The 26357-nt window shown below is 37.4% G+C and overlaps 1 protein-coding gene across 2 annotated transcripts in view; it reads right to left on the bottom strand.

Moving 5' to 3' along the window:
- Positions 1-284: 284 nt before the first annotated feature.
- ACTR2 (actin related protein 2) overlaps positions 285-26357 on the bottom strand; it is a 38478-nt gene continuing 12405 nt past the window's right edge. For both annotated transcript variants that reach the window (XM_044264103.1, XM_044264104.1), the window contains 7 exons: positions 24546-24761; positions 20960-21032; positions 16839-16975; positions 15062-15211; positions 10648-10793; positions 6912-7044; positions 285-3008 (listed from right to left, as the gene is read on the bottom strand). In XM_044264103.1, the coding sequence (XP_044120038.1) occupies positions 2838-3008; positions 6912-7044; positions 10648-10793; positions 15062-15211; positions 16839-16975; positions 20960-21032; positions 24546-24761 (1026 nt within the window). In that variant the 3' untranslated portion in view covers positions 285-2837. The remainder of the gene's footprint in view (positions 3009-6911; positions 7045-10647; positions 10794-15061; positions 15212-16838; positions 16976-20959; positions 21033-24545; positions 24762-26357) is intronic.

Below are 26357 nucleotides of genomic sequence, written 5' to 3'. Positions count from 1 at the left end.
AAACAAAACAATCCACTTGAAGGGAAAGAACGCTCTAATATAGCTGTGTAATTTACTCTGTTTTCTAGTTTTTGTTTTACTTATGTATTTACAATCATACCAGAAAAAAAGTTTTTTTTGTCAAATAATAGAACAACACCGAGCTGAAGCTTGCCTAACATTTTGTGTTGTATGCAGATGAAGTTGTCAATCCCTCTTGCATTAGCGAAAGTGAAAATATGAACAAAAATAAGAAAATGAAACTAGAGAAAAAAACAACAGGTAAAACCAAGACAAAATTCAAATTTACTTTCAAAAAATCTGATTTTATTTTCTGAATCAAAAAGAAGTATATTCACGTTAGATGTAGAATGTTTAACTTTCCATTGATCTCTCTCAAAACACCTTCCTGATATTGTTAACAGTGCTTAGAACTATAAAAAGTCAACATCCAATACCATGCTTTAAAGAAAAAAGTTTAAATGTAGGATTTATTTCTAAGGAACCCTTCTCAAGGTCAAGGCATTGGCAACTCTAATTTAAAAGGAATTTTAATCATTATTGGAAATTTAAGTGACAGTTGTTTTCAAGAGCTAAAACTCAGATTGCTTTTAAAACAGAAAAAATTTTAGTATCTGAGGGACTCCTACCTGGCAACTCCAATTAAACATTATTTTCTACTACCCCCCAATAAATAAATGCATCATTTTACCTTAGAATAGGAAAATTAGAAAATGGAATTTTAAAATTATTTTATATATATATATCTATCTATCTCCTTTAGACGGATATATATATATACCATTTGAATGGTGGTGTCTGCTAGCAGAATCATGAAATTAAAACCAAATTTTATATTCAAGGGACAAAAGATAACTGCTCTTTCCTTGTTCTAAGAGTCTATCCTATTCCTTGTTTTCTACCCCCATAGATTAAAATCGTGACCAAAGGCCAAGAGTTAATCCATTTACTGGAAATGAACAGCTGGTAGGTACTGGCCCTACATTTGTGTCCTTTAACTAGTCCAGGACTCAAAGGCTAGGGGGATTTATATGAACATGATTTAGGAACACTTGAGAATTCCAAAATGACTGACATCCATGTCCCTCAAATCTAGTACATGTTATTCATAGGCTATTCAAGTGTACTGAAGCATGTCCAGCATGCAGGCAAACTTCTTTTACTTGTTTCAAATTGAGGTAAAACAGACAAAAAATACTTAATATTAACAGAAGCTACATAATTAAAACTAACCTTTTGTTGCTTATTTCATAAAAATTGATTTTTAAGTTTTCTCACAGAAAAGAGACTCTTTATAAAGCCAATAATTTCTCCAATTTCAGTCACCTAAAAATTAAGCTTCTTCGTTCAAAGCCATTATTACTAAAGAATATTTTGAAATGAAGGAAAACATTTCCCCCCAGAATCTGCATTTTGTACTTAGCGTGATACAATTTATTACTTTATTTTTCAAATTTAGAAAGAAGTCTGAGTACTAGTTGATATTTTTCAGACACAAAGCAATACCGACGGGATTTATAAATATGATTTTCTGACAGATGGGAAAGTTTGCTAACATTTACAAAATATCAACAACTCTTCTTTCAAGCATAAGATGACTGAGACTTATTGTTAGGATTACTTTTTCAGTACAAATATGAATTTAAATCTTGATTTTTTTTTTTTGCCAACATTTTAAGTAGTCAAATTTTATTCTACTTCCAGGTTTCAAATTAAAATAATAATAAAAAAGCAATGAAAATTACCCAACTGGCAACAAGTCCCATATTTCAATGTTATTTTTAACCCAACAATTATAACCTACTGCCAGTAATTATTCCTATGTATCTACCTATTCTTACTAAAGAAGCACTGGTCAGATATACCAAAGCGTAACTGCAAGAATGGTACTTGGCACTGGATTACCTTAATGCTTCTGGTATAAAAAGAAGCACTCTTAAGCACTTTTTTCATCTGTAATCTGAATTTCCAAAAGCATTTTTAAACTGTTAATTTTGTACTGATAGATTCTAGGGAGTCTATTCCCAGCTAACATGGTTGATTTAAAAACAAAACAAAACAAAACAAAACAAATAAATCCCTAAGCCACATGGTAATGGAGTATTACACTTGCTTTTTATGTCATGGAAACAGTTCTAGGCAGAGCAAAAGTAGATGAAAACCTGCCAAATCAAAGTACTGTAAATAAATTTCATCTTACACACCTCAGAGCAGAAAAGCTCAAAAAATCAAAATTGTAAAATCAAAAGACCACTCCCTGCCCCCACTCAAAAACCCACCAAAAACACTTGAATTCTGAGTCTAACATTCCCCTAAATGTTAATTCCAGAAGCTTTAAGGTACTTTAACTGTGCAGTAACTGTTGAAAGCACCACACCAGGGAGGAAATGCTGTAAAAGGGGTCAGCAGCCGCTCACCCGCCCCTCACCACCCCCACCCCAATAATATGTAAAAGCCCCAGTAAAGTTTTTTCTTATGCTAATAAAGGCATACCACCTAGCGTGCTAAAGACTAAAACTAGCAGCATTAGAGCAGTAAAGTGAAAATAGGAAGCCGACAGGAATGATCTAAATGCCTACTTAGAAGAAACAAAGCAGCAGACAGGACCCTTTGCCCTCTCATCGTGTTTGTAGGGAAGTGGCTGAATTAAACAGATTTACCCACATTAACAAAAAATTAACAAAGCTTCCCCAAGACACCAGAATAAAACCTGACCTTTCCAGTCAAAGGGCACAGAGAGGACTCTTCCATGTCCTGGAGTTGAATGAGTTCAAAGACTGGCAATAAAGGCAAAAAGAAAGCATTAGGGGTGTGATGGAACAAGCTCTGGAGTTAGTTTATCGAACAGTCACACCAAGTTTCTCCAGCACACGAACACCCTTTTCTTGGTATTCTTGTCGGGTCATCCAGAAGTTGTCTTTGTCCTTCATGATATCTGCTAGAACAGCACCACCCAGGAACACCATATGCTTTCTGCGCGGTGGGTCTTCGATGCGGATCTTAAATTTCTTAAAGGAGAAAAAGACAAGATCGCAAAATGTCACAAGTGCATCATGCTTTCTGCTTCATGAAGATGACTGTCTCATATATTCTGCTGCTGAATTCCCACAAGTCCTGTGATGTAAGTAGGATGGCTTGACTTTTTATCTGAAGTAGACATTTTTGGTAATTTGCCCAAAGCTCACACCAAGGACATCACACAAACCATCCCAGTGTGCTGATTTACACCTGTTCTCCCATCGCTATTAACAACACCCTTTGTCACTCTCAAAACTGTCTTGATATGAACAATAAATTGCACAATCAGCCTACTGAGAGCCCAAGTACCAGAGTCCTGATTGTGGCAGGTTTCTTCACCTCCTGGGGATGACCACATGAGAAAATCACTTAGATGTCAAGTCAAGAGCTTGGATAAGAGGACTTCTATGGTTTCCTCAAGGTCTAATGCCTCTATGATTGCTGTCCCATGTAAGAGTTAAGATTGGAATTCTTTTCTTATAAGCAAAGTTCAGTTTCTATTGTCTCAAATTCAAATGAAATGTTCTCAAAATAAACAAGGCCAAATATGGTCAAATAAACCGTTGGAGATGCTGGGGAAAAAAATGAACACAGTAACCAAAATTAGATAAGTGGAATAAGTTTTACACTCTGCAGCCACTATTGATTGTCTAATAGAAGACACACCTCAATGTGTGATCATTCCATGCCTGAAAGAAAAACCTTAAAATGTCATAGATCAATTTACTGTGTCACAAATCCTGCAAAAGGACCCAAAGTCACTATGTCATTTTAGACTGTCCCCATGTCACATAACTGAATTGTAAGATCAGGTATAAACACCAGTTTACTTACTTAAAAAAAAAATAGGCCTGGCTTTGTTGCAATAAAACTTTATTTATACTAACAGGCAGTATGATACAGGCCTGAAGGTCAGCCGCCCTGGCTCTAAGGGAAAGCTGGTTAGTCCCTGATGGCGCTGCCGTCCCTGCAGCTCTGAGGGGGCTGCTGTAGTTCTCTCACACCACCTGGTCTGGTCACACCAATTCTGGTTCTTCACTGCTGCTTCTCTCTCCCTCCTCCTTGCAACTCCCAAGTTGAAACTCATTCTTTTTTTTTCCCCCCTTAAGATATTTATTTATTTATTTGTCAGAGAGAGAGACAGAGAGAGAGAGCGAGAGCGCGTGAGCCAGAACACAGGGAGGGGAGCAGCAGCCAGGAACAGAAGCAGGCTTCCCGCGGAGCAGGGAGCTGGATGCCGGACTCGATCCCATGACCCTGGGATCATGACCTGAGTCAAAGGCAGTCGCTTAGCCAACTGAGCCACGTCCCTTGAAACTGATTCTGTCAGACCATTCCAGCCACCACTCCTCTTTGCCAAGTCACCTATAGGAGTCCCGATTTATTTCCCCTCATGCCCGCTCTTCCTGTGCGTGTGTGTGCTCTCCCCACCACTTCCTGGTCTCCTTTGTGACTTCATCCTTCTCTCCCTCTCACTTCATGAGGCACAACACGGCCTCGGGGGACCACCTCTCTACTCTGTAGCTGCCCCCAAGCAACTGAACACGACAGGTGAGAAACTGCAGGTCTTGGCTGAACTGCATCACTTCCTTCATTTGAGCCCCTTAGCGCAGCCTGGCAAGCCCACAGCACGTGTCTTCTCTCTTCTACTCTTCAAGAACATAATTTCATACCTCCTCCATCTCATGAACTTCCACCACCACCTCCCTCCCTCCCAGCCCGCCACCTCCACCTTCTACAGCCTTCTTTCTTCCTCCCTCCCCCACACCAGACTTACTGATCCCTTAAAAACAAGTCAGATCCTATCACTTCTCTGCTCAAAACCCTCCCAAGGCTTTCAGTTTCACTAGGAGTAAAGCTAAACCCTTCACCATGGCTGACGAGACCTGCATCCAACCACCTTTCTGACCTCACCAACCAGGCCTCCCCTTTACTCACTCTGCCCCAGCCATACCTGCACATTCCTGACAACCCAGGGCTTTTATTTGGGGGAGGGGGGAGTAGTAAAATTTTATTTATTTTTTTGACAGGTAGAGAGAAAGCAAACAAGCACATAAGCAGAAGGAGAAGCAGGCAGAAGGAGAGGGAAAAGCAGACTCCCCACTGAGTGAGGAGCCTAAAACAGGCCTCAATCCCAGGACCCCGGGATCATGACCTGCACTGAAAGCAGACGATGAACCGACAGAGCCACCCAGACGCCTCAACCCAGGGCTTTTGTACTTGCCATTCCTGCCTGGAAGATTCTTCCCACAGATGGTTACCTGGCTCACCGGCTCACTCTATTCAGGTTTCTGCTCAGAACTGATCTCCTCAGAGTCTTTCCGTGACCACACTACATGAAGGAGCGTGCCACCTCCCCAGTCGCTACCACTTTCTAGCCCCTCACCTTAATTTCCTTTTCTTCACAGTGCTTATTACTACGGACACATTCACAGAATAAAAGTGGGGACCTGGTTTTTATTTACTACTGTTTTGTTTGTTCCAGCGGCTAGACAAGAGTTTGGCATCCAGAAGCAGGTCAAGAAATATTTGCCAAGTAAAGAAATAATCACTTGAGATTAATTTTAAATTATATGTATGACAAAAAAAAAAATCAAATAAGCAAAGTACTTAAACAACATGGTTCCTTTTGAGTCTTTTAATTTATTTAATATATGTGAGTCCACACTCCATTTTCACAATTTAGTGACAGATGAAAATGTGACATTAGTATCTCTGATATATATAGTCCTCTGTAATATGTAATCTCATTATCTACAACAGCTGATCAAGGTTGTTGGGACAAAGCTCAGAGATTAACCTGGAATTAAATGACCCTGGCTGAGTGCATAGTATATATAGTGTACTTAGCACACTCCAGTGTTGGTAGAAAAAAAAAATAATGCCGAATTACCATCAACTATTATCTTCTAGTTTGTAAATTACTTTCTATTCTATACATTGACAACTACCAATTAAAGTCTGTTTCAAGAGCAAGGACAGCTGATGGGGATGCAAAATATTTGCTATATTATGTTTTACAATCTTTTTAGGGAAGTAAGATGTATACAAGAAATAGCCAGAAAAATAACCCAGAATCAGAAATTTGAGACAGTCCAAGAGTAGCAATGAACAGGCTGGTTACATATCCAAAAAGTTAGCTAAAAAGAACCCCAAAACCCCAAGAGGCATTTCTCTCTCCGTAACACAGCAGTCTTCCCTTATCTGTGGTTTCAGTTACCCAAGGTCTGGCAGCAGATGGCCTGGCCAACATAGCACTGCATCACGAGGCCTGCGTGACTCCTGTCACCTTATCTCGTCACGAAGGCATTTTATCCTCACATCACCACAAGAGTGAGTATAGTACAATAGGATATTTTAACAGAGACCACATTCATATAACTTTTTTCCAGTGTATTGTTGTAACTGTCCTATTTTACTGTTGCTGTTGTTGTTGTTAATCTCTTCCGGGGCCTAATCTATGAATTAAACTTCATCATAAGTGTTCTTGTATGGGGGGAATCAGTATTATCTGCGGTTTAGGCATCCACTGGGAGCCTTTGAACATATCTCCACAGAAAAGGGTTGGGGGAAGGAATACTATATGGCAGGTTCTTCCTGTGCCCTTAGAAGCACCTCGACTCCAGGTTGTCTGTTACAGAGGAACCAGAACATGTGGCCTGGGACCTCACTGCCTCTAGCCACTGAATACAGAGGTGAGCAGGCAGTACAACCATTCTGAAACAGAGCTTACCTTGAACCATTTACTTCTATCTCTTCAAGGCTGCATGTGACTTCATTAAAAATTTGTTTAGGAAGACTTCTTGCTCCCTCTGGTGGTTGTCAAGATTCACAAGCTACTTTATAGGGTTTTAAAAAGTATGTTAACAGCTGGATTATTGACTGATACTTACAGAAAGTTTTTCCACATCTCCCTTTAAAACTCGTTCTAAGTAAAGCTGTTTAAGTTCTCGTTCCAACCGTGATGGCAGCCCAGGGTACATAGTAGACCCTCCAGAAAGCACGATGTGCTTATAGAATTCAGATCTAGAAAGACACAAAAGGTATCATTTGGGGTTTCAGATGAGAAAAACAGTCTTTCAGCATTCCTTTTATATCTGTCAGTTTCAAGGGACTGCTGGGAGAATTAAATAAAATTCAACATGGATCGCAAGGTCTGTATTAATGCTGTTATTAGATAACAAATGTTTGTTATCAATGCTGTTATTAGATAACAAACCCTCTCTACATGTAAAATACTTATTATAATTTTAATGAGAATGCTTCTAAAGCACATGACACATTGTCCTGCAAATATAATTGAGACTTTTTAAAAAAAAAAAAAGATTTTTATTTTTCTATTGAGAGAGAGAGAGCAAGCTGGGCGTGGGGGAAGAAGGAGAGGGACAAGCAGACTCTGCACTGACCTCAGGGCCTGACGTGGGGCTCGATCTCATGACCCTGAAATCATAACCTGAGCTGAAATCAGAAGAGTCAGATGCCCAAGTGACTGAACCACTCAGGCACCCCTGCAACTGGGCATTTAACAAGGACCAGAGTTAACATCACAGGACTATGTATGTCATCACAGTGCTTCCTGGAGTTTACCATAACTAACCATTTTCTACTATGATTTCAGTTGCTTTTCCAATTTTTCCATTTGCCTTTTGTTCTTTTTCCCTTTCGTTCCTTTGCCTTGGAACTAGGTGCTGTTATGTTAGGTGAGACTGGCATGTTTCCTCGCTACAGCAGTCTTCTCTTTCTTCTTTAAATATGCTACTGGTTATGATACCAGATAGTCAAATCTAAAATAACTGCATCCATAGTAAGAGTAACAGAACTAAGTGAGGGTCTGAGGAACTCTTCTAGTGAAGGTCGGGAGCTGAGCCACAGCTATTTTGGCCTCATCCATCCTGGCTTACAACGGCTCAGCCTATCATGACCCCGGGGAGGTTACAGAAGCGTGCGGCTTTTACACCCACTTGCAGAGCTCCGCACACAAGTGTAGCACATGCAGTTGAGCTATGGCTCCACATGGTCCGCTCCCAAGAGCATTTACAGGTACACCTTCAACATGCAGAACCATGGAGCTGAGCTGTGCTACTTCCCAATGCTAGCTCTGTTGTAAGGTCCTGAACTGGACTCCAGTGCTTTGGGAATGCCAACACTTCAATCACCACCAATAGGTATATACATTTGAGTCCAATTTTACTATTAATGATCATTAAGTCGAGGGACAAAGCATCTACCTAATCCTCACTAAGAGAGGTTTAGGTTTTTGATCATCTCACATTAAGTTTATAGCTTGTTATAAGCCAACTGCTTGCTATTTTTATTACTTTTCATTATTAACCTGTTCCTCCGCCATCCCACAAAAATTAGTTTGATGGTTATTTAACTCAGGGTTAAACAGACAAGTAAGCAAACACTTGCTTTTTACAAAATGCTTCTGAGTGAATTCCTCCATAACCTGGGTGTACAGGAGGGCTGTTCAACTATGACTCAAACTCTAGATGCAATAAAAGGTTATCAACTTATTTAATAAGTAAATAAAAATTTTTGTATAGCCAAAAAACACAAGAGACAAATGGAAAATCAGAAAAAGTACCTGCAATAAATATCACAGAGCTATAATATAAAAAGAGCTTTTAAAAAATTGAGGGGGAAAATTACAAAAATTCTACAGAAGCAAAAGCCATGAACAGATAATTCACCAGAAAAAGACAGAAACAGTCCTAAACATAGAAAAATATGTTTAACTTCTCTCTTAAGTAAAATACAAATTGAAACTACACTGAAATATCATTTCACTCATCAGACTGGCATAAAAGTTAAAAAGTTGCCAAACTATGACCAAGCTGTGGGGACCCACAGGTGCCCTCATCTATTACTGGTGGGAAGAAGAAGGGTCCTAACATCCAGACAGGGGAACTGAGCAGTAACAAAACTATTTGCATTTACTTACCCTCAGACCCAACAATTCCCTTTAGAAATGTTTTCAAATTATATATGCCCAACAGTACAAAAATATACTGTGCACAAGGTTATTAACTGCAGCATTACTTGTCTGCAAAAATACTGGCTCTACCTATGTAACCCAGATTCACCAAATGTTATGTATACACTGGGGAAAAAAAAGACAATCTCTAGGAATGGTCGGGATTGTTTAGGATATATTAAGTGAAGGAAGTGAAGTGCAAAAAAGCATTTATACTAAGCTACCTTTTGTATAAGAACAAATAAGAAACACAGAAAGGATAAACCCAAGCTAATGAGATCATTTACCTGTAAGAGGGAGGAAGACTTGGGTAGAGAACAAGGGGCTGGGAGAGTAATACTTCAAAATATGCTTTTTATATAGTTCTGACTAGATGGTAATGTTTTACCTAAAAAATTAAAGCTAAGGCAGGACTATCCTGTGCTACAAAACAGAATGTGCTCAAAGAGATAAGAACATGTCAAAGGATACACAGGTGTGTTTGAAGGGGCTCTCCCTGGCCAAATCAGGAACAATTTGAGCATCAAAATAAATAAAGACAGTAACAGATTAGAATTACTGGACAAAATCATGAGTTCACACTGATAACAAGCAAAACGAGGCAATGCGCTTCCTTTTGCTGGAATGCCAATTAATAAATACAGAAAGAATGACAGAATTAGAAAATTACCTTTTTGAGAGCACAATAAAAATGGATTTAGGCAAGAATCATCAACAATAGTAAAAGGGGTAGGGGGGCAGAGTTTAATGAGGAATAGGAGATCGATACAGTCCCAAGGTACTTTCCCACAAATTACTTACAAACTAAGAAAGGAAAAATACAAAAACTGAACAGGAAACTTCATCAAGAGCTTAATCCTAACATCACCAACAAGGAACAAACAGAACTCATCTCTGGATGGGACACCCTGAGAAGGACACATCACTTCAGTAGTATTCCAGACCCAAATGCATAAGCTAGATCTAATCATGAAAAAACACTCAAACTCAAGTTGAGAAAAATTCTCTAAAATAATTGGCTTGTACGCTAAAAAGATGTTGCTGTCATGAAAGCCTGAAGAATTGCAACAGATAAAAGCTAAGACATGACAACTACATACACTGTGTGAGCTTAGACTTGATAATCTCCTGGGGAAAGGAAAAACTGTATAAAGGACATCACTGGGACAGTAGGCGAAACTGAAAAATGGGTGGCAGATAACAGCAGATCAGTAATTACTCTCCTGAGCTCAGAAACAGCACTGCAGCTAGTTAAGAGAATAACTCTGTTCTCAGGAAATACAAAGCAAATATCAAGGAGTAAAGAGGACTTACGTGTTCAACATACTCTCAAAAGGCTCAAGAAAAAAGAGAGGGAGAATGATAGAATAAACATGTCGAACGTTAAAATTAGTAGAATGAGAAACTAGTATACATGACTTCTCTGTATTATTCTTGGGAAATTTTCCTTAAGTTCTGAATTATTTAAAAAAAAAGTTCAAGGTGGTTTCTGAGACACAGTGATATACATCCAACATCAAATGTCACCCTCAAAAAATTCTTTTCCCTTATCTGTTCAAAACCATGAGTGAAGTAATAGGCAACTTAGTCACTTTAACTATACATACTCTATCTATTGATAAATAACTTTGAAACCAGCACTTATGATGTACCTGGTATCAATGTCAGCTGCCTGGATTGTGTTAAAAAGCAATTCGGCAACACCTACTCCCTCAACATTGATCAGGTGAGGCTGAAATAAAGCTTCTGGTGCTTCAAATCTCTCTCCCCCAACTTTGATAATGCGGCCATCTGGGAGCTAGAAACCAAGAATAACCAGGTATTAGTCAGCAAAACATATTTAAAAATTTCCAGTGTTCTTTAGAACACTAGTACTTTAAACACATCTGTTCAATAACCAAAATCATTATCAGCAACATGTTTCTCCTAAAATGAATTTTTGAAAAAGAAAAAAACAGGCGAAATAAAATACATTTAGATGGTTGTTATTATCATGCTGTTTTGTTTTTTAAATGCAGAACATGCCATCATGCCACGCTCCAACACATCAGGAATTTCTTGAAAAAAGTGATGAATGCATGAGTGTGTCATGTTCCACTGCTGTGTGCAGCTAAGCATAAAAAAGAAACATAAAGGGGTGCCTGGGTGGCTCAGTCATTAAGTGTCTGCCTTCTGCTCAAGTCATGATCCCAGGGTCCTGGGACAGAGCCCTGCACTAGGCTCCCTGCTCAGCAGGGAGCCTGCTTCTCCCTCTCCCACTGCCCCTGCTTGTGTTCCCTCTCCTGCTGTCTCTTTCTGTCAAATAAATATACAAAATCTTAAAAAAAAAAAAAAAAAGGAATAATTAATAAACCACTGCTTTTGGATTACTAGCTGGTGTCAATGCTGTTTCTCTGTTTTAACACATTTGTGGTTTATTTTATGGATATTTTTACTATGTAGCATAGACACATTCAGTTAAAAATTTTAAATAATTTCTTTTACCAAATAATTGCACTGTGAAACTTTACTGTTTTGCCATCAAAACAGTTTATATCGTGTGTAAAACTTCTGTCAAATCATGTAATCCAAAAAATGTTTTATGATTAGAAAAGTTTAAGAAACACTGATAGATTACTGTAATATATATTTTTAAAGGTTTTATTTATTTATTTGACGCAGAGAGAGACTCCAAGAGCAGGAACACAAGCAGGGGGCCCAATGTGGGGCTTGATCCCAGGATCTGATGACCGGAACCAAAGGGAGATAATGAATGAGCTACTCAGGTGCCTCAAGATTACTTTTTATTAAGCAGTTCTACTGTATCCTACTTACTAGACCCTATTAAAAATTTTTTTTAAAGATTTTAAGTAATCTCTACACCCAAAGTGGGGCTTGAACTTACAACCTCTCACAAGACCAAGTCACATGCTCTACCAACTGAGCCAGCTAGGCTCCCCTCTAGATCCTATTAAATTTTAAATAATGTATAAAATAATTTCAACTTAAGCAAATAAGATTTCTTACTTAAAATATTTTATTTATTCCACAGAGAGAGACACAGCGAGAGAGGGAACACAAGCAGGGGGAATGGGAGAGGGAGAAGCAGGCTTCCTGCTGAGCAGAGAGCCCAGTGTGGGGCTTGATCCGAGGACCCTGGGATCACGACCTGAGCCAAAGGCAGATGCTTAAAGACTGAGCCACCCAGGTGCCCCAGGATTTTTTTTGAGAGAGAGCCCATGCATACAAGGGGAGTGGAACAGGGAAAGGGAGAGAATCTTGACCAGGCTCTATGCCCAGCGTGCAGCCCAACATAAGGCTTGGTCTGCTGCTCAATCTCACGGCCAGGAGAGCATGACCTGAGCTGAAATCAAGATTCTGATGCTTAACCTACTGAGCTACTCAGGCGCCCACAGAGCAAATTAAGATTTAAACAACTGGTCAGATATCATTACAACATGACCCTGTGTATGCAGAAAGTCACATGTCATATTTATATTTAATTAAATGAGAAATGATAAGTAAAAACTCCCATTTATTTATTAATACATTTTATTATTTATTTATTTTTATTAATTTATTTTTTAATGTTTACTTTTTGAAGTGGGCTGTAGCCCAATGTGGGGTCTGAACTCCTGACCCCGAGATTAAGAGTTGGATGCTCGACTGACTAAGCCAAGTAGGCAAACACCAAAAAACTCCCATTTTTTTTTTTTTAAAGAGAGAAAGAAAGAGAAAGTGTGCACATGAGCTGGTGGGGGGTGGGGCGCAGGGGTAGAGGGAGAAACAGACTGCCCTCTGAGCGGGGAGCTGGGCTAGGGATTGATCTAGGAACCCGAGATCACGAGATCACGACCTGAGCTGAAGGCAGATGTTTAGCCAACTGAGCCCCCAGGTGCCCCACCTTCTCTTAAAACCACCTCACAACCCATTGGATTGACCTAAATTATAAGCATGCTGGTGTATGCTGGCATCTGACCCACTTCCATAGGAGACACCAGAATTAGTCTTACATTGACATGTCTCACAGTATATTTATAATAATATGACTACTGTAATTGTATTTGGATTCTAAAAATGACTTTGCAGTATGACAAAGTACCACAAAGCCAAGGTTTTTTTTTTTTTTCTTAAAAAATTTACTCCATGTTTACAGATACAAGCAAAAGTAATCACATTTTTCAAAACCTCCACAAACTGTCTTTTAATAAATTGTATCAAATTAAAAAAAAACACTCAAAAAACAAACAAATAACCCCCAAAGATACTGATTCAAACAAATACTCTTTAAAAAAAAAACAAAAACCCATCAGGTGAGTTTAGAAACCACATGAAATCACCCAAAATATCTGGAAAAATTTTATATACAGTACACGGTTATTGGCAAAACCTCTGTAGCTCATACTTCAGGCTCTCTGACGGTGTGGTTTCTTTCCATACTCTGGCTGCTGGTCAGCATGGGGCCACCTGGCCTAGGAGCTACCAACCTCTAGACCCTACCCTAACTATTATGACTGTAGGATTCTCATTTTTTTGCACCAAATCTTATCCTATCCTTTACTTGTCTCTCCTTACCCCTCTTCACTTGCTCATCAGTTTCATTAGTCTACTGTTTTTTATTTATTGTGCAGCTGACCCTGTAACAATATGGGTTTAAACTGTACAGGTCCAAGGACATTTTTTCTGACAAATACAGTAAAGTACTGTAAATGTATCTTCTCGTCCTTATTATTTTCTTAGTAACACTTTCTTTTCTTCCTATCTTACTTTATTGTAAGAACATGGTATATAATACATTTAACATACAAAATATCTGTTAGTTGACTGTTTATGTTATTGGCAAGGCAATGACAGTAGGCTATTAGTAGTTAAATTTTGAGGGAGTCAAAAGTTATACACTGCATAGGGAGTGAGCACCCCAAAAATCACCTGTGTATATTTTTGTAACCCACCTCAAATTCTTTGAGAAAGGAGGGGAAAAATTAAATAAAACATGTTTTACATTTCTAGTTCCCTCATCTTTTTGTCTCACGCCATTTTCTTACAAGTCAGGTATATGAAAAATTATAAATCTAAAGGAACTATCAAAAAAGCTTCAGAAAAGAATCTCCAGGGCAGATCTGGAGATTAATAAGTTGCTTATAAATTATTTGGATCAGTATTGCTTAAAAAATAAAACAATATAATTTATAAAAATGAACAATAATTTTAAAATGACTATTTAATACATATTTGTGATATGCAGAGCTTACATGAATCAAATGGTTTAAGAATACTTGTTTTTATTGCCTATTACTTGATTTTATTTTAGTAATAACTAGATCAAAGATGAGATATGGAAGTATTTTCTACCCAGATGAATATAATAGACTTAACAATACATTAAAAAATCAGGTAGAATCAACTCTCCTGGTGTAACCTATAACTGGGTTCTCAATCTTACTAGTTATACTTTCAAGTTAACATTTGTTTTCAAGAGTTCATTAAGAAAATACAAAGTCAGGAAAAGACTGCCACCTACTGAATTATTATAGGAATAATTATAGGAAAACTATAGGATGAGCACTTCCTAGAACAGGAGTCTTATGAAATGCTAGAATCCTGTAGTCTAATAAGGTTGAGAAACAGGCAATTTACCAAATTCTCACAGACATACACATACTAAGCACATCAAAGGTTCTGAGAAGCTCTTCAGTAAAGTGAAACTGAATCCCAAACTTACTGGACAATGTAAACTCCACTTTAATTTTTGTGAAATTACTTAATAACATCTCAGGGAAATAACACTCTGAAAAACACATGTTGAAAAGTGCTATTTTAGATCTCAGAATCTCAAAATAACATCTCTTATCTAATTACATCCTAAGGTAGAAAAGCTATTTATGATTTGCCTTATTTCACATTATATGGTGCCCTAAAATAATCAAAGAATCTTATTGTAGAAAGACATTAAAAGTCACACACATACATACTCTAACAACTCAAAACAAAAATACTGATTCTAAGAAAACCTACTTAAGCACATTATCAACAATCATGGTGCTCCATTTTAAAACCACATATGTATTAAATATCGAAAATACTTACTGTGTAAGATTCAACTAATACTGTGGTTTCTAAGGCCAGCTTCTGCTCTTGCTCGATATTATACCCCACATAACACAATTTTTCTTTAATCATGCGAACTGTTTCAAAGTCAGCAGAATGGTTGAAGGCATATCCTCGCAAAAGCAGCAGCTGGTACAAAAAAACAGTAGCAAATTCACAATTAATCTGAATGAGTTAAATCCTGGCAAGCTTTCATTGCTCACTAAACAGTTCAAGTCAGTAATAAATGCAATGGACAGTGGATCCTTAGGTCTTACTGAATATTTCAGAAATGGGAATAGTATTTTCCATGAAAGGACTTCTATTTCACTTTCACAGAGAGTGAAAGAATTAACAGTTTATGAATAATGGGTAAAGTAAGCTTAAAAAACCAAGCTAGTTTTAAAAAATGACTGTTTTGAGTGCTAATGTTTAGATAGTTTTGATAAATAATCAAAATAAATATTTCGATGATTATTATTTTAGTACTGGACTCCTATAATCTGCCATTTGCTCAATCAATGCCTATTCATGAAATATCCCTAGGTCTTAAAAAGTTTTATCCCTACTTCTAGCATTATGTCTGACAGAGAGTAGACGGGCAACAGTATTTGTCAATGAAATAAATGATTAGAATTCAAATTAACAGAAAAAATTTCAAATAAAGATAATTCAAGTTAACAGGAAAAAAAAACCCCCAAATTGGACTTTTTATACAAAAACTTTAAAACCCTCAGATATTCCTCAGACAGAATTTTGGCCTGGAACAAGAGTATTATAGTTCTCATTAGCTTAATCTCATTATTACTCTAAATGAGACAAATGGAACCCCATGTGAAGATAAAGACTTATACAACCTATTTTACTGCACAGACATCACCCTAGAATAGTTTCTCAACAGTAGCACCAATGATATTGTGGAACTTAATAATTCTTTGTTGTGGGGACTGCCCCCACTAAACATCTGTAGGATGTATAGTGGCATTCCTGCACAGCTGGAACAACGAAAAATGTCTCCAGGTGTTGCAAAATGTCCCGGGGGTGGGGTGTGGGCAGCATTACCCCTGGTTGAGAGCCACTGACCTGGAGAGAATAAACTACCTAGTCTAAACTTTTTTTTTTCAATATTAAAAATATACACATACCTCTAAATAACAGCCTTATATACTTTCTCCAGCAAAGATTTAACGAAAATTGTAACTAATTATAGTTAGAAGTAAACATTAATATATAGTAAACACTAAACACTGGATATATTCCATGAAAACTACTAAATATTGAAGTCTGGTACAACTGGGCCTGTTAAGTTTTTTTATTTATTTGAAAGAGAGAGAGAGCATGAGTAAGGATTGGAGGGCAGGGAGAAGCAAATTTCCTGCTTAGGGGACTTGATCCCAGGACCCTCAGATCAGGACCTGAGCCCAAGGCAGACACGTAATTGACTGAGCCACCCAGGCTCCCCTCAAAAAAAGGTTTCATGGCAGAAAAGGCTTCCTCTATTGTCCAAAAAGTTTTACGGTCTCTTCTATTTCACTACCAAGTCTTCAGGAATAGCAAACATAATTATGTAATGATGTATTCTATTCTCATTAACATATCAGACAGCATGTGTATAAATTTTACATGGATTTTTACATGAATAATGAATGGGGTAAATGGGTCATTCCCCCAGTGGTGCAGAAGATCTGCTATGATCCTGAGAGGATTATTTCAAATATGTTAAGTTAGTAAATATAAACTATAAAGGCTAATTTCTATGATGTCTTCTTTTGCTTACCTTGATAAGATATCTGGTAATATCCCTTCCAGCAATATCCAGTCTCCTGGTAAGGTGAGGGAGAGAAAAGCCTTCATACACTGGACAAATGTGAGTTACACCATCTCCAGAGTCCACCACTACTCCAGTCAATAAACCTGTGTGAGAACCGTGAGGTTTTAAATAAAAAGCCAAATCAGAAAAATCAGAACCAGCAAATTTAAAAAATTAGTAAAGAAGCCAAACTAGAAACTTCACCAACCAGAATGGTCTAGAAGACAGCATTTCTTTATTATTTATTTTGCAGTTTACTTCTAACATCTAGACACTAAAGTGAGTGTTCTCACACATGCCTCTTGTGAGACCTTTAATCTGTGTGCTATCCCAAGAGACAGGAAGAAACAGACTCTGAGACCCAGAACTGAAAAACACATGTTCTTAAAGCTCAGTACAATTCTTTATTTTTCTTTCCAATTTAATCTTGATCCCTGAATTTCCCTGAAGTGGAATTTCCTAAAGCATCATCGTAACTTTTAGGAAAACCATTTTGAGAGATAAATACTATACAAGTTGATAGTGAACCTGCTGAAATAATGTGCTTATTATTTTTGTCAAATAATATATTCAAAACTGTGTCTTGGAAAAATTCCTATTGATACTAGATAGCTGGAAATTTGAGAACAATTAACCTTGGCAAGCCAAAGGATCACTTTAATTATTCACCAGAAACCAGAAAGACAATGTCAGCTAAACCTTTTAATAAAAGAACAGCAAAGAAGCTGCCTTGTTTCCCATACATACTATCCCATAGCCCGATGCGGGGGTCTATCCCAGGACCCTGGAATCATGACCTGAAGTCTAACAATGTTTTAACCAAAAAGTTTTCACCTTATAGAATATGCAATGTCTGTAACTTTCTTAAACATTATCATTTTCACATCCCTGAATAGGTTCTCTCCCTCTCTTAATACAAACTTGAATGCACCATAATATTTAATCATGATTTATCTTTGATACATTTATTCAATCTACCTCCTTTTGAAGCTCATATACTGTCTTTCCTTGATTGATGGTGTATATAAATCTTCATTAAAAGCTTCATAAAAATCACCTACTGCTTTTTTTTTTTTTTTAAGATTTTATCTATTTATTTGACTGAGATCACAAGTAGGCAGAGAGGCAGGCAGAGAGAGAGGAAGGGAAGCAGGCTCCCTGCTGAGCAGAAGGCCCGATGTGGGTTTTGATCCCAGGACCCTGGAATCATGACCTGAGCTGAAGGCAGAGGCTTTAACCCACTGAGCCACCCAAAACGCCCCACATCTACTGCCTTTTAATGCTGCATTCCTTTCAACAAGAAAAACATTTCATTGCAAAAAAAGAGGAATCCACATCGTTAATTCAAAAACACTCCCAGTAATATCAACTAAAGTAGGATTTACATTTTATTTTCCAAACAGACCTTCCCATCGAACTGCAGCCTATTTTCTCCCACTCCCACCAGGTTACAGAATAGCCTTTCGAAGTACTCATCTGACCCATTTTCAGTGCCACACCATTTTGTCACTTGAGTATACACTCTTCCACTTCGATTCCTATGGATTCTCTGAGGTTCAACCGAGTTCATACCTCTTCATTTACACCTTTCCTGACAACTCTTACCTCCAGATTCCCTAATTCCAATTATTCCCTTCAACCCTGTCTTTAGCATGCAGTCAAACATAGCTTCCTAAACCACCATGTCACTTCTCTTACAAGCCTTCCACGGCTCCAAATGCTTCTTCCTACCTTGGGATAACTGGTAGCACTAGCCACCTTGTTTAGAAGGAGAATTTTACTGCGGGTCAGAGTTCTTTTGATCATTACTGGGCTATCATTTCTCACAATTAAGGATTCAATAGTTATACAAAAAATGACTAAATACCAGGAATTAAAAGACAGTATCTTCTCATTGGATAGAAATAAATGCATGAATACTGCTAGAAAAATCTGTTATGGTCAGTTTTATTCAAATACAATTTAAACAAAAATTCACTTTATTAAACTGTCCATCCTCACCACCCAAATGAAACTATTATCACCAGTTTCAAAGCTTAGATTCCCCAAATTTTTAGTATCTATTTTTTTCCAAAGTATTTTCTAAAATAATTTCTAGAATTCATTTTTCTAAAAATGAAGTAAAATTACCACAGTGCAGGTAAACACTCCTTATAAAGTAACAAGTGATTTTAAATTCCTTCTTCAAAGGAAAATTATTCATAGCTGGAATATAATCATGTTAAGGTCAAGAAGACCTTACTCACTGCCATGTCCTTTGCACTAAACACAGCACAAGGTACATTCCACTTGATGAATGAACAAAACTTTTTTGAAAATTTAATTTCCCCAAGTATTTTCTAAGTATCTATATGTTGTACTGAAGACAGTTTAATGATCCAACGAGTATTTCTACAAGGTGTTTTTTACTAATCCATGTTTAGAATTAGATGGGTCACCACAGTGAGTCTTCTAAGTACTATGTCATATACACAGCTAATGACTAAGGCTGAAGATTAAGCTCAGGTGTCACCTCCTTTAGAAACCTTTGTCATGCTGAGTCAAAATTATCTGTTTCTGTATCTTTTTCCCTATTAGACTCTAAAGTCTTTGAGGGTATCTTCACATTTCAAGTGCCTAACAGGCTGTGTGGCACCTATTTGACAGCCCCATAAATTCTCTTAATAAGACTATCAGAATATAAAGAGCTCTCCCCACATGGCCAATTTTTATTCGCAACAGAAAGGGATGCAGTTACTAATGGCAGCACCAAGAAAACACAAAAGTTAGGAAGACATTTCCAAATGTCGACCTTCTCCTCTACTATGTATATAACACGTGTGATTTTATACTAACCTTTTTTGGATCTCTGTATTTTTTTTAAACTCTGACAATTCTTTTTTTTTTTTTTTTAAGGTTTTATTTATTTGAGAGAGAGAGAGAGAGTGAGCAGGAGAGACAGCACAAGTAGAGGGAGTGGCAGAGGGAGAGGGAGAACCAGGCTTCCTACTGAGCAGGTAGCCCAATGCGGGACTCAATCCCATGACCCTGGGATCATAACATTAGCCAGACAGATGCTTAACTGACAGAGCCACCCAGGCACCCCAACTCTGACAATTCTAAGGACGAATTCCAGCTCATTCTTCACTGCATAAAAAATTTTTACTTTGGGGCACCTGGGTAGCTCAGTGGGTTAAAGCCTCTGCCTTCAGCTCAGGTCATGATTCCAAGGTCCTGGGATCAAGCCCCACATTGGGCTCTCTGCTCAGCAGGGAACCTGCTTCCTCGGTTCTCTTACAAAAAAAAATTTTTTTTTTTTTTACTTTAAAAAAAGTTTAGGGATGCCTGGGTGGCTCAGGTCATGATCTCAGGGTCCTGGGATTGAGTCCCACATCGGGCTCCTTGCTCAGTGGGGAGCCTGCTTCTCCCTCTGCCTGTTGCTCCCCCTGCTCATTCTCCCTCTCTCTCTGACAGATAAATAAATGACATCTTTTAAAAAAAGAATTTAAAAAAAAAAGGTCTATAAGAGGGAACCTCCTACTTTTAAAAAATTGCGTTCTCAGACAATTATCATATGATCTCCCTGATATCAGAAGTTGAGAGGCAATGTAGAGGGTTAGGAAAGAAATAAATGAGACAAGGTGGGATTGGGAGGGAGACAAATCATTAGAGACTCTTAATCTCACAAAACAAACTGAGGGTTGGGGGGGCGGTGGGGGTGAGTAGGGAGAGGGTGGTTGGGTTATAGACACTGGGGAAGGTATGTGCTATGGTGAGTGCTGTGAAGTGTATAAACCTGGCGATTCACAGACCTGAAACCCTGGGGCTAATAATATACTATATGTTTATAAAAAAAATAAAAAATTTTTGAAAATTTGAGTTCTCTTTGCCTTAAGTCCTTCATTGCTTAATGAAGGAAATAAAAATATATGTGGTATTTTATTTGACTAATTTTAGAAATTATGAAAATATTTGAGTAAATATTTGAAAAAATTTAAATAAATATATAAATATTGTGCTTTTCTGGGATTTACAACTTACTGACAAACCAAATTCCTCTAATATAAAATGCCCTGAATTGATTATTCTAAAAGTTAAGTTTCACCTACCTTGAGCATACAAAGTCAGAACTGCCTGGATAGCTACATACACACCAGAAAACTGGTAAGTTTCAAACATTACCTGAAAATGCAAAAGGAGAGAAAGAAATGCTGGTATTTAGAAGTTATGTAATACGTATATATTTTATGCTTTCTTGATGGTCACAGAGTAGATTAGTTGCCAAAACAGAATCAAAAGGGACCTAAGAGTCCTCCATTCTCCTCAGCTGTCACAGAGCTCCAACGTGGTGAACAGAATTTTGGATGTACACGGAGTCCTCAAGTATTTCCTAAGTGCTACAAAGCCAAGATTTTTGAAACAAGCCTTTCTTAATGATGTCCCTTAATGAAAATATCTTTTAATTCAAGGACAAACTACAGAAACTGCTCAACTGCTGACCTTCCCATCATCCCTTTGTACTAACCTGGGCCAAGACTAGAGTTCTACCCCCAACTGGTTAAAAAAAAAAAGAAAAAAAAAAAAAGTAGTAAAATGGCAGGGCAGGAAGCCAAAAATATATGCAGTAATTCCTGAATGCTGGCAGACACAGAAACTGCAGCTGTTCCACCCACCCTCCCGGCTTGAGCCCTGGCTGTGGCGTCGCTCTCAGCTGAGCTACACTAAAGGGAGGAGTCTCCTTGTGCCCTCTCTGGTCACAACCATGTTCATTCTCTGTAATCCAGGTGGGCTGGAACATCCTGTAGGACTTTTTCTGTCATCTACAGGGAGCACTGCTTGCCTGGCAGGGCTGACTACCACTGGGTAGATCTAGTGACCTAGAAATTTTATAAATGATCACAATGAGAATTACATAGGATTTAAATGTTATTACTCTGAAATACATAATCATCAATTAAGCAACTAGATATTCTTACCAGATATTCTAATCTAGCCAGTACTCAATTAAGAATCCAGATATTCCAACCTGTATTTTATACCATATCCCCTCTCCAGCCAGGAGAAAATGGAAGAGTTAAGCTGTATTTGTGTTTGTCATCATCAAAGTCCATTAGAACTTGTTTTTATTTGTAAGATAATTAGAAAGTATTTGTAGTACTAAAAGAACTTACTGGATAAGATTAAAGTAGGGCATTACCAGTCACAGCCAAATTTGCACCCACAAGTAAAAAAGAATATTAAAAGAACATGAGACTTTATAGCACAGTGAGACAAATTCTTGTCAGTCTCGCAGATAAAAAAAACCAAACAAAAATCACAAACATGTCCTAGTCAAATAGCTAGCTAGTGGAAGATGCATCCAAGTATAATGTCATCTTTCTAACTTTTCATCCGAAAGGAAACTTGATTTTCATTCTGATGTTGTGTTGCTTTCCTAAGGTGGTTAACATGTGCAGGAGGAACCTTTTGATTTAATGCAAAAGTACCTCTAAGCTGATTTTACAATGTGCTACTAAAAATAAATACCAATTACAAATGACTACTTATCCATCACAAAAAGTATTAGTAGTTATAAATCACTTAGAAATAATAAGTTGCAACTAAAATATGAACTAATATAATAACGGCCATCTTTCACAGTTCTGGGGTGGTCAGGAGGGGAAAAAGTAGTAGTAAGATATAAGCCATAAGGAATGACATGGATTTTGTAACTAAAACCAGGATCTTAAATTTTTAAAACATTTAATATAAAACTTAAGCTTTAATCCAGAATTTAAAAACTGTCCAGCAATAATCTCTTGTATAATCCTTCCAAAATTTCCACCAACAGCTAAATAGATGTAGAGCAGTATCTGCAAAGCTACTAAGACAGAAACCATTATTATAAGCTTTTACCTCAAATATAACAAGACAAAGTCATACAGTTCCTACCTCATATAAAACAAAATATAATGAAAGACAACCTTGAAAAGTTACTTCTCTAAACTGGGAAGAATGCAGACTTCTTGCTCTCTATACCTGCTTCCCCCAGGGTCCTTCAATCTCCTCTCGCTAACTCCCTCCTCCCTGGTCCTTAGCCTTCCCACTACTATCTGTTCCCAATTCCCTGGTGAACTGATTATCCACATCCTAATGACTCCCAAGTTTCTTTCTCTAGCCTCAGACTTTTCTTCTGAACTTGATCTTTTACAGGTTTCCCCGCTACCTGAAGGTAGAATATTCCTATGAAACCTTAAGTAAAGCTGAAATGTAAATCAAAGAAGCAATTACCATTAGTTTATATGGAAAATTGAGAGCTCCCAAACCCCAAAAATAACCTATCTTGGGCTTTTCTGATAACCTAGGACACATCTTGCTAATAGATGCACAAAATGAAACAAGATAAAGCACAGGTGCTCATAGACACAGTTCAAAGCTATGGCACCTTGATGCCGCCATGCTGAGTGTCGTTCCAGGGTCAGAGTTTGGTGCCGCCACTCTCTCTGCTCTGGGTGTGCGCTGCCTCTAACAGCTCACTGTAGAAAAACTGCTGAATGCAATTTTTGCTTTCCCCCTTTCTCATTAAGTGAAAATCCTCTTCGGAGTTCTTTCAGTTAGTGAAAACAGGTACTAATGTAGGTCTCTGGTCAAAGTGAAGTGGCATAACATGAACTTTTGAAAAGTGGGGGATACCTCTCTCTGACATTTTTGACTGGATGTCTAATGAGGACCTACCATGTCCAAAACTTAACTCCTGATCCATTGCCCTCAAATCCTGTTCTACTTATCTGAGTCTTTTCCCATTTCAGTTGATGGTAATGTTATCCTCTGGGTGCTCATCCCAAAACCTTTTGAGTCATCCCTGGTTCTCCCCTCCTCTATTACCTATATTTAATGCACCAGAAAATGCTTTGGCACTTTTAAAATAGATTCACAGTCTGGCCACTTCTCTTTACTTTTGCTGCTATTACCCCGAATCCTAACCATCATTATCTTCTTCCTAGGTAACTGCAAGTCTTCAAACTTGTTTCTCTTCCACCCTTGCCTCCTTATGGTCTACTCACAACACAGCAGCCACAGACACCTAAACTGGAGCATGTCCCTTCTCATTTCACTCAGAGTAAAAGAATAATTCTCTTTAAGGGCCTGTGAAGCCCTAGATGATCTGGCCCTATTATTTCCCTAACCTCATCTCCTACTGCTCCCCCATACTAGCCTCTTTGTTGACTCTCTAATATACCACGCTTGTTCCCATTTTAAGACCTTCACACTGGCTAGCTACTTCCCTTGTCTGGAATGCTCTCCCTCAACATATTCTGGCTGATTCCCTTACTTTCTGTTTAAACATCACCTTCTCTCGATGCCTACTCTCACACCCTGTGAAAAATGTTACCCCTCCCCACTCCCCTTAACCTGCTCTTTCCCTCTCTTTAGCATCTATTATCTTCTAAGGAACCATTCAGTTAATTTACTTTGTGGTTAGTGGAGGTGGGGTGGGTGTCATCTGCCAGAACAAGTTCCATGGCAACAGGACTTGATTTTGTTTACTAATATATCCCACTTAGAAATAATGACTAGTTAGGTTCTTAATAAATAGATCTGGGGGGGAAACAATTATTTTCATTTCCTTTATTCTTAATAACAATGGTAAAAGAACATCTGCTGTAACGTTACATCACAGAAAGACATATATACACATCCCACTTGAAAACTTACCTCTACAATCTTCTCTCTGTTTTTGGTGGGGTTCATGGGAGGTTCTGTGAGTAAGATTTTACAATTTCTGGTATCTATGTTAAGTTTCTCTGGTCCAAATGTATAATCCCACAGGTGTTTCATATCATCCCAATTTCGTACTATGCCATTTTCCATAGGGTAGTTAACTTCTAACATTGAACGTAATTCACTTGCCTCATCACCGACCATAAGATCCTAGAAAATTATAATATCAAGGCTTTAGGCCAAATTTTTGCATAAAATATCTTCAGAAAATTACATTCCCATGATATTTTGGAAAACTGGAATAATTTAATTTTAATTTTTCTGGCACTTTCAGATAAAGTTCTTCATTCCACAAGTTTAAAAAATTTTTTCTTTCAAGAACAATGCCTTGGAGAGTTTAATCATGAATAATAAATTTTTATGTACAACGTGGTTTAAATCAATAAATGGACCTTACCTTCAATACATATGCTTCCAAAAGAAGAGCATTAGCACAAATAAACCCCACATTTTCATATTTTGGAGGGTTTTGTATGAGGTTTCATCTGTTTCTTTTGCTCAAATGTTCAAAAAATAAGGCCTGTGATATGTGAAATAGCACATCAGGGAAAAAAAACTTGTAGAAAAATGCTCAATGCATGCAGCACAGTTCTTTGTACTAAATATTGAAATGGTAAGTGTAAATGATACGTTTTAATGTACAACAAAGCATAATGAAAAAAGTTAAAAATTAAATGACTCTTTATTATATTGTAATAATGCAGATATGCACCACATTACTTGCAAATTTCACAAACTTCCACCTGCACATGCCTCAGTTAGAACTGAAATTAAGTTTCTATATATGTCTCACCAAGATCAATGGAAATTTGTAGACATACCAAAAATTAAGACACAGGGAAACAATGTTTAAAAATTAGCTCATGAGCAACATTACCAACCTTAAAGTATAATACTGGAAAACTATGCTAGCACACAAGAAGCAGAGTACTCACAAGTCTTGTCTCCAAGGAGGCATACTTAAGATGACCCACATTTGAAAAGTCAAATTTTGTATGTATAATAAGGCTAATGATGTCATAGAATTTAAGCGTATTTTAAAAATCAGCTATTCAAGCTACTCAATAATCCTGATTTTTACATATACTGATTAATTCAACTTAAAAAAGCTATCAGAAATAGCTACTGTTTGCTACAACACCATAAGTTTAAAACATGGGGAAATGAAATGTTAAAATTAACATAAAATGTCTCAAAATAAGGTTTAAATATATGTGAGTTTAAAACTTTTAAAAGTAACAATTTAAAAAAAGATCAGAGGTAAACCAGGGTGAGGGCTCAAAAAAAGAATTCTGGAAAAATCCACTGAAAGCAACAACAAAAAGGAAAAACAAAGTTAAAGCAGATGCTAGAAACGTTACAAAAACTTCTCTGTCACAACTAATTTCTTATAAAGTTAATTTATCATAACATAAATACTTGAACTTCTGAAATATTAACTGTTTAAAATAATCTGATAGGAAAATGGAAAATTAAAAATATGCATCTGTGAATTCTAATCAATGACATGCATATTTTGAATTACTTTAGGAGAAGTACATTGATACTTTGAAATACATCAAAAAATGAGATAGACTAATGGAGGGATGAATAAATAAATATGTGGTATGTCAGGGGAGTAAATATTAGTGTTAGAATCTAGGTGATGGGTATATGGGTTTCACTGTAGAATTCATTCAACTTTGCTATACATTCTAAACACTTAATCAAATGTTGGGGGGAATCTACACCTACAAGAACATATAT

The sequence above is a fragment of the Neovison vison genome, chromosome 8 (assembly GCF_020171115.1).
Source record: "Neovison vison isolate M4711 chromosome 8, ASM_NN_V1, whole genome shotgun sequence".
NCBI classification, from domain to species: domain Eukaryota; kingdom Metazoa; phylum Chordata; class Mammalia; order Carnivora; family Mustelidae; genus Neogale; species Neogale vison.
The sequence above is the reverse complement of the archived record's forward strand: the minus strand, read 5'-3'. Positions and strand labels throughout refer to the sequence as shown.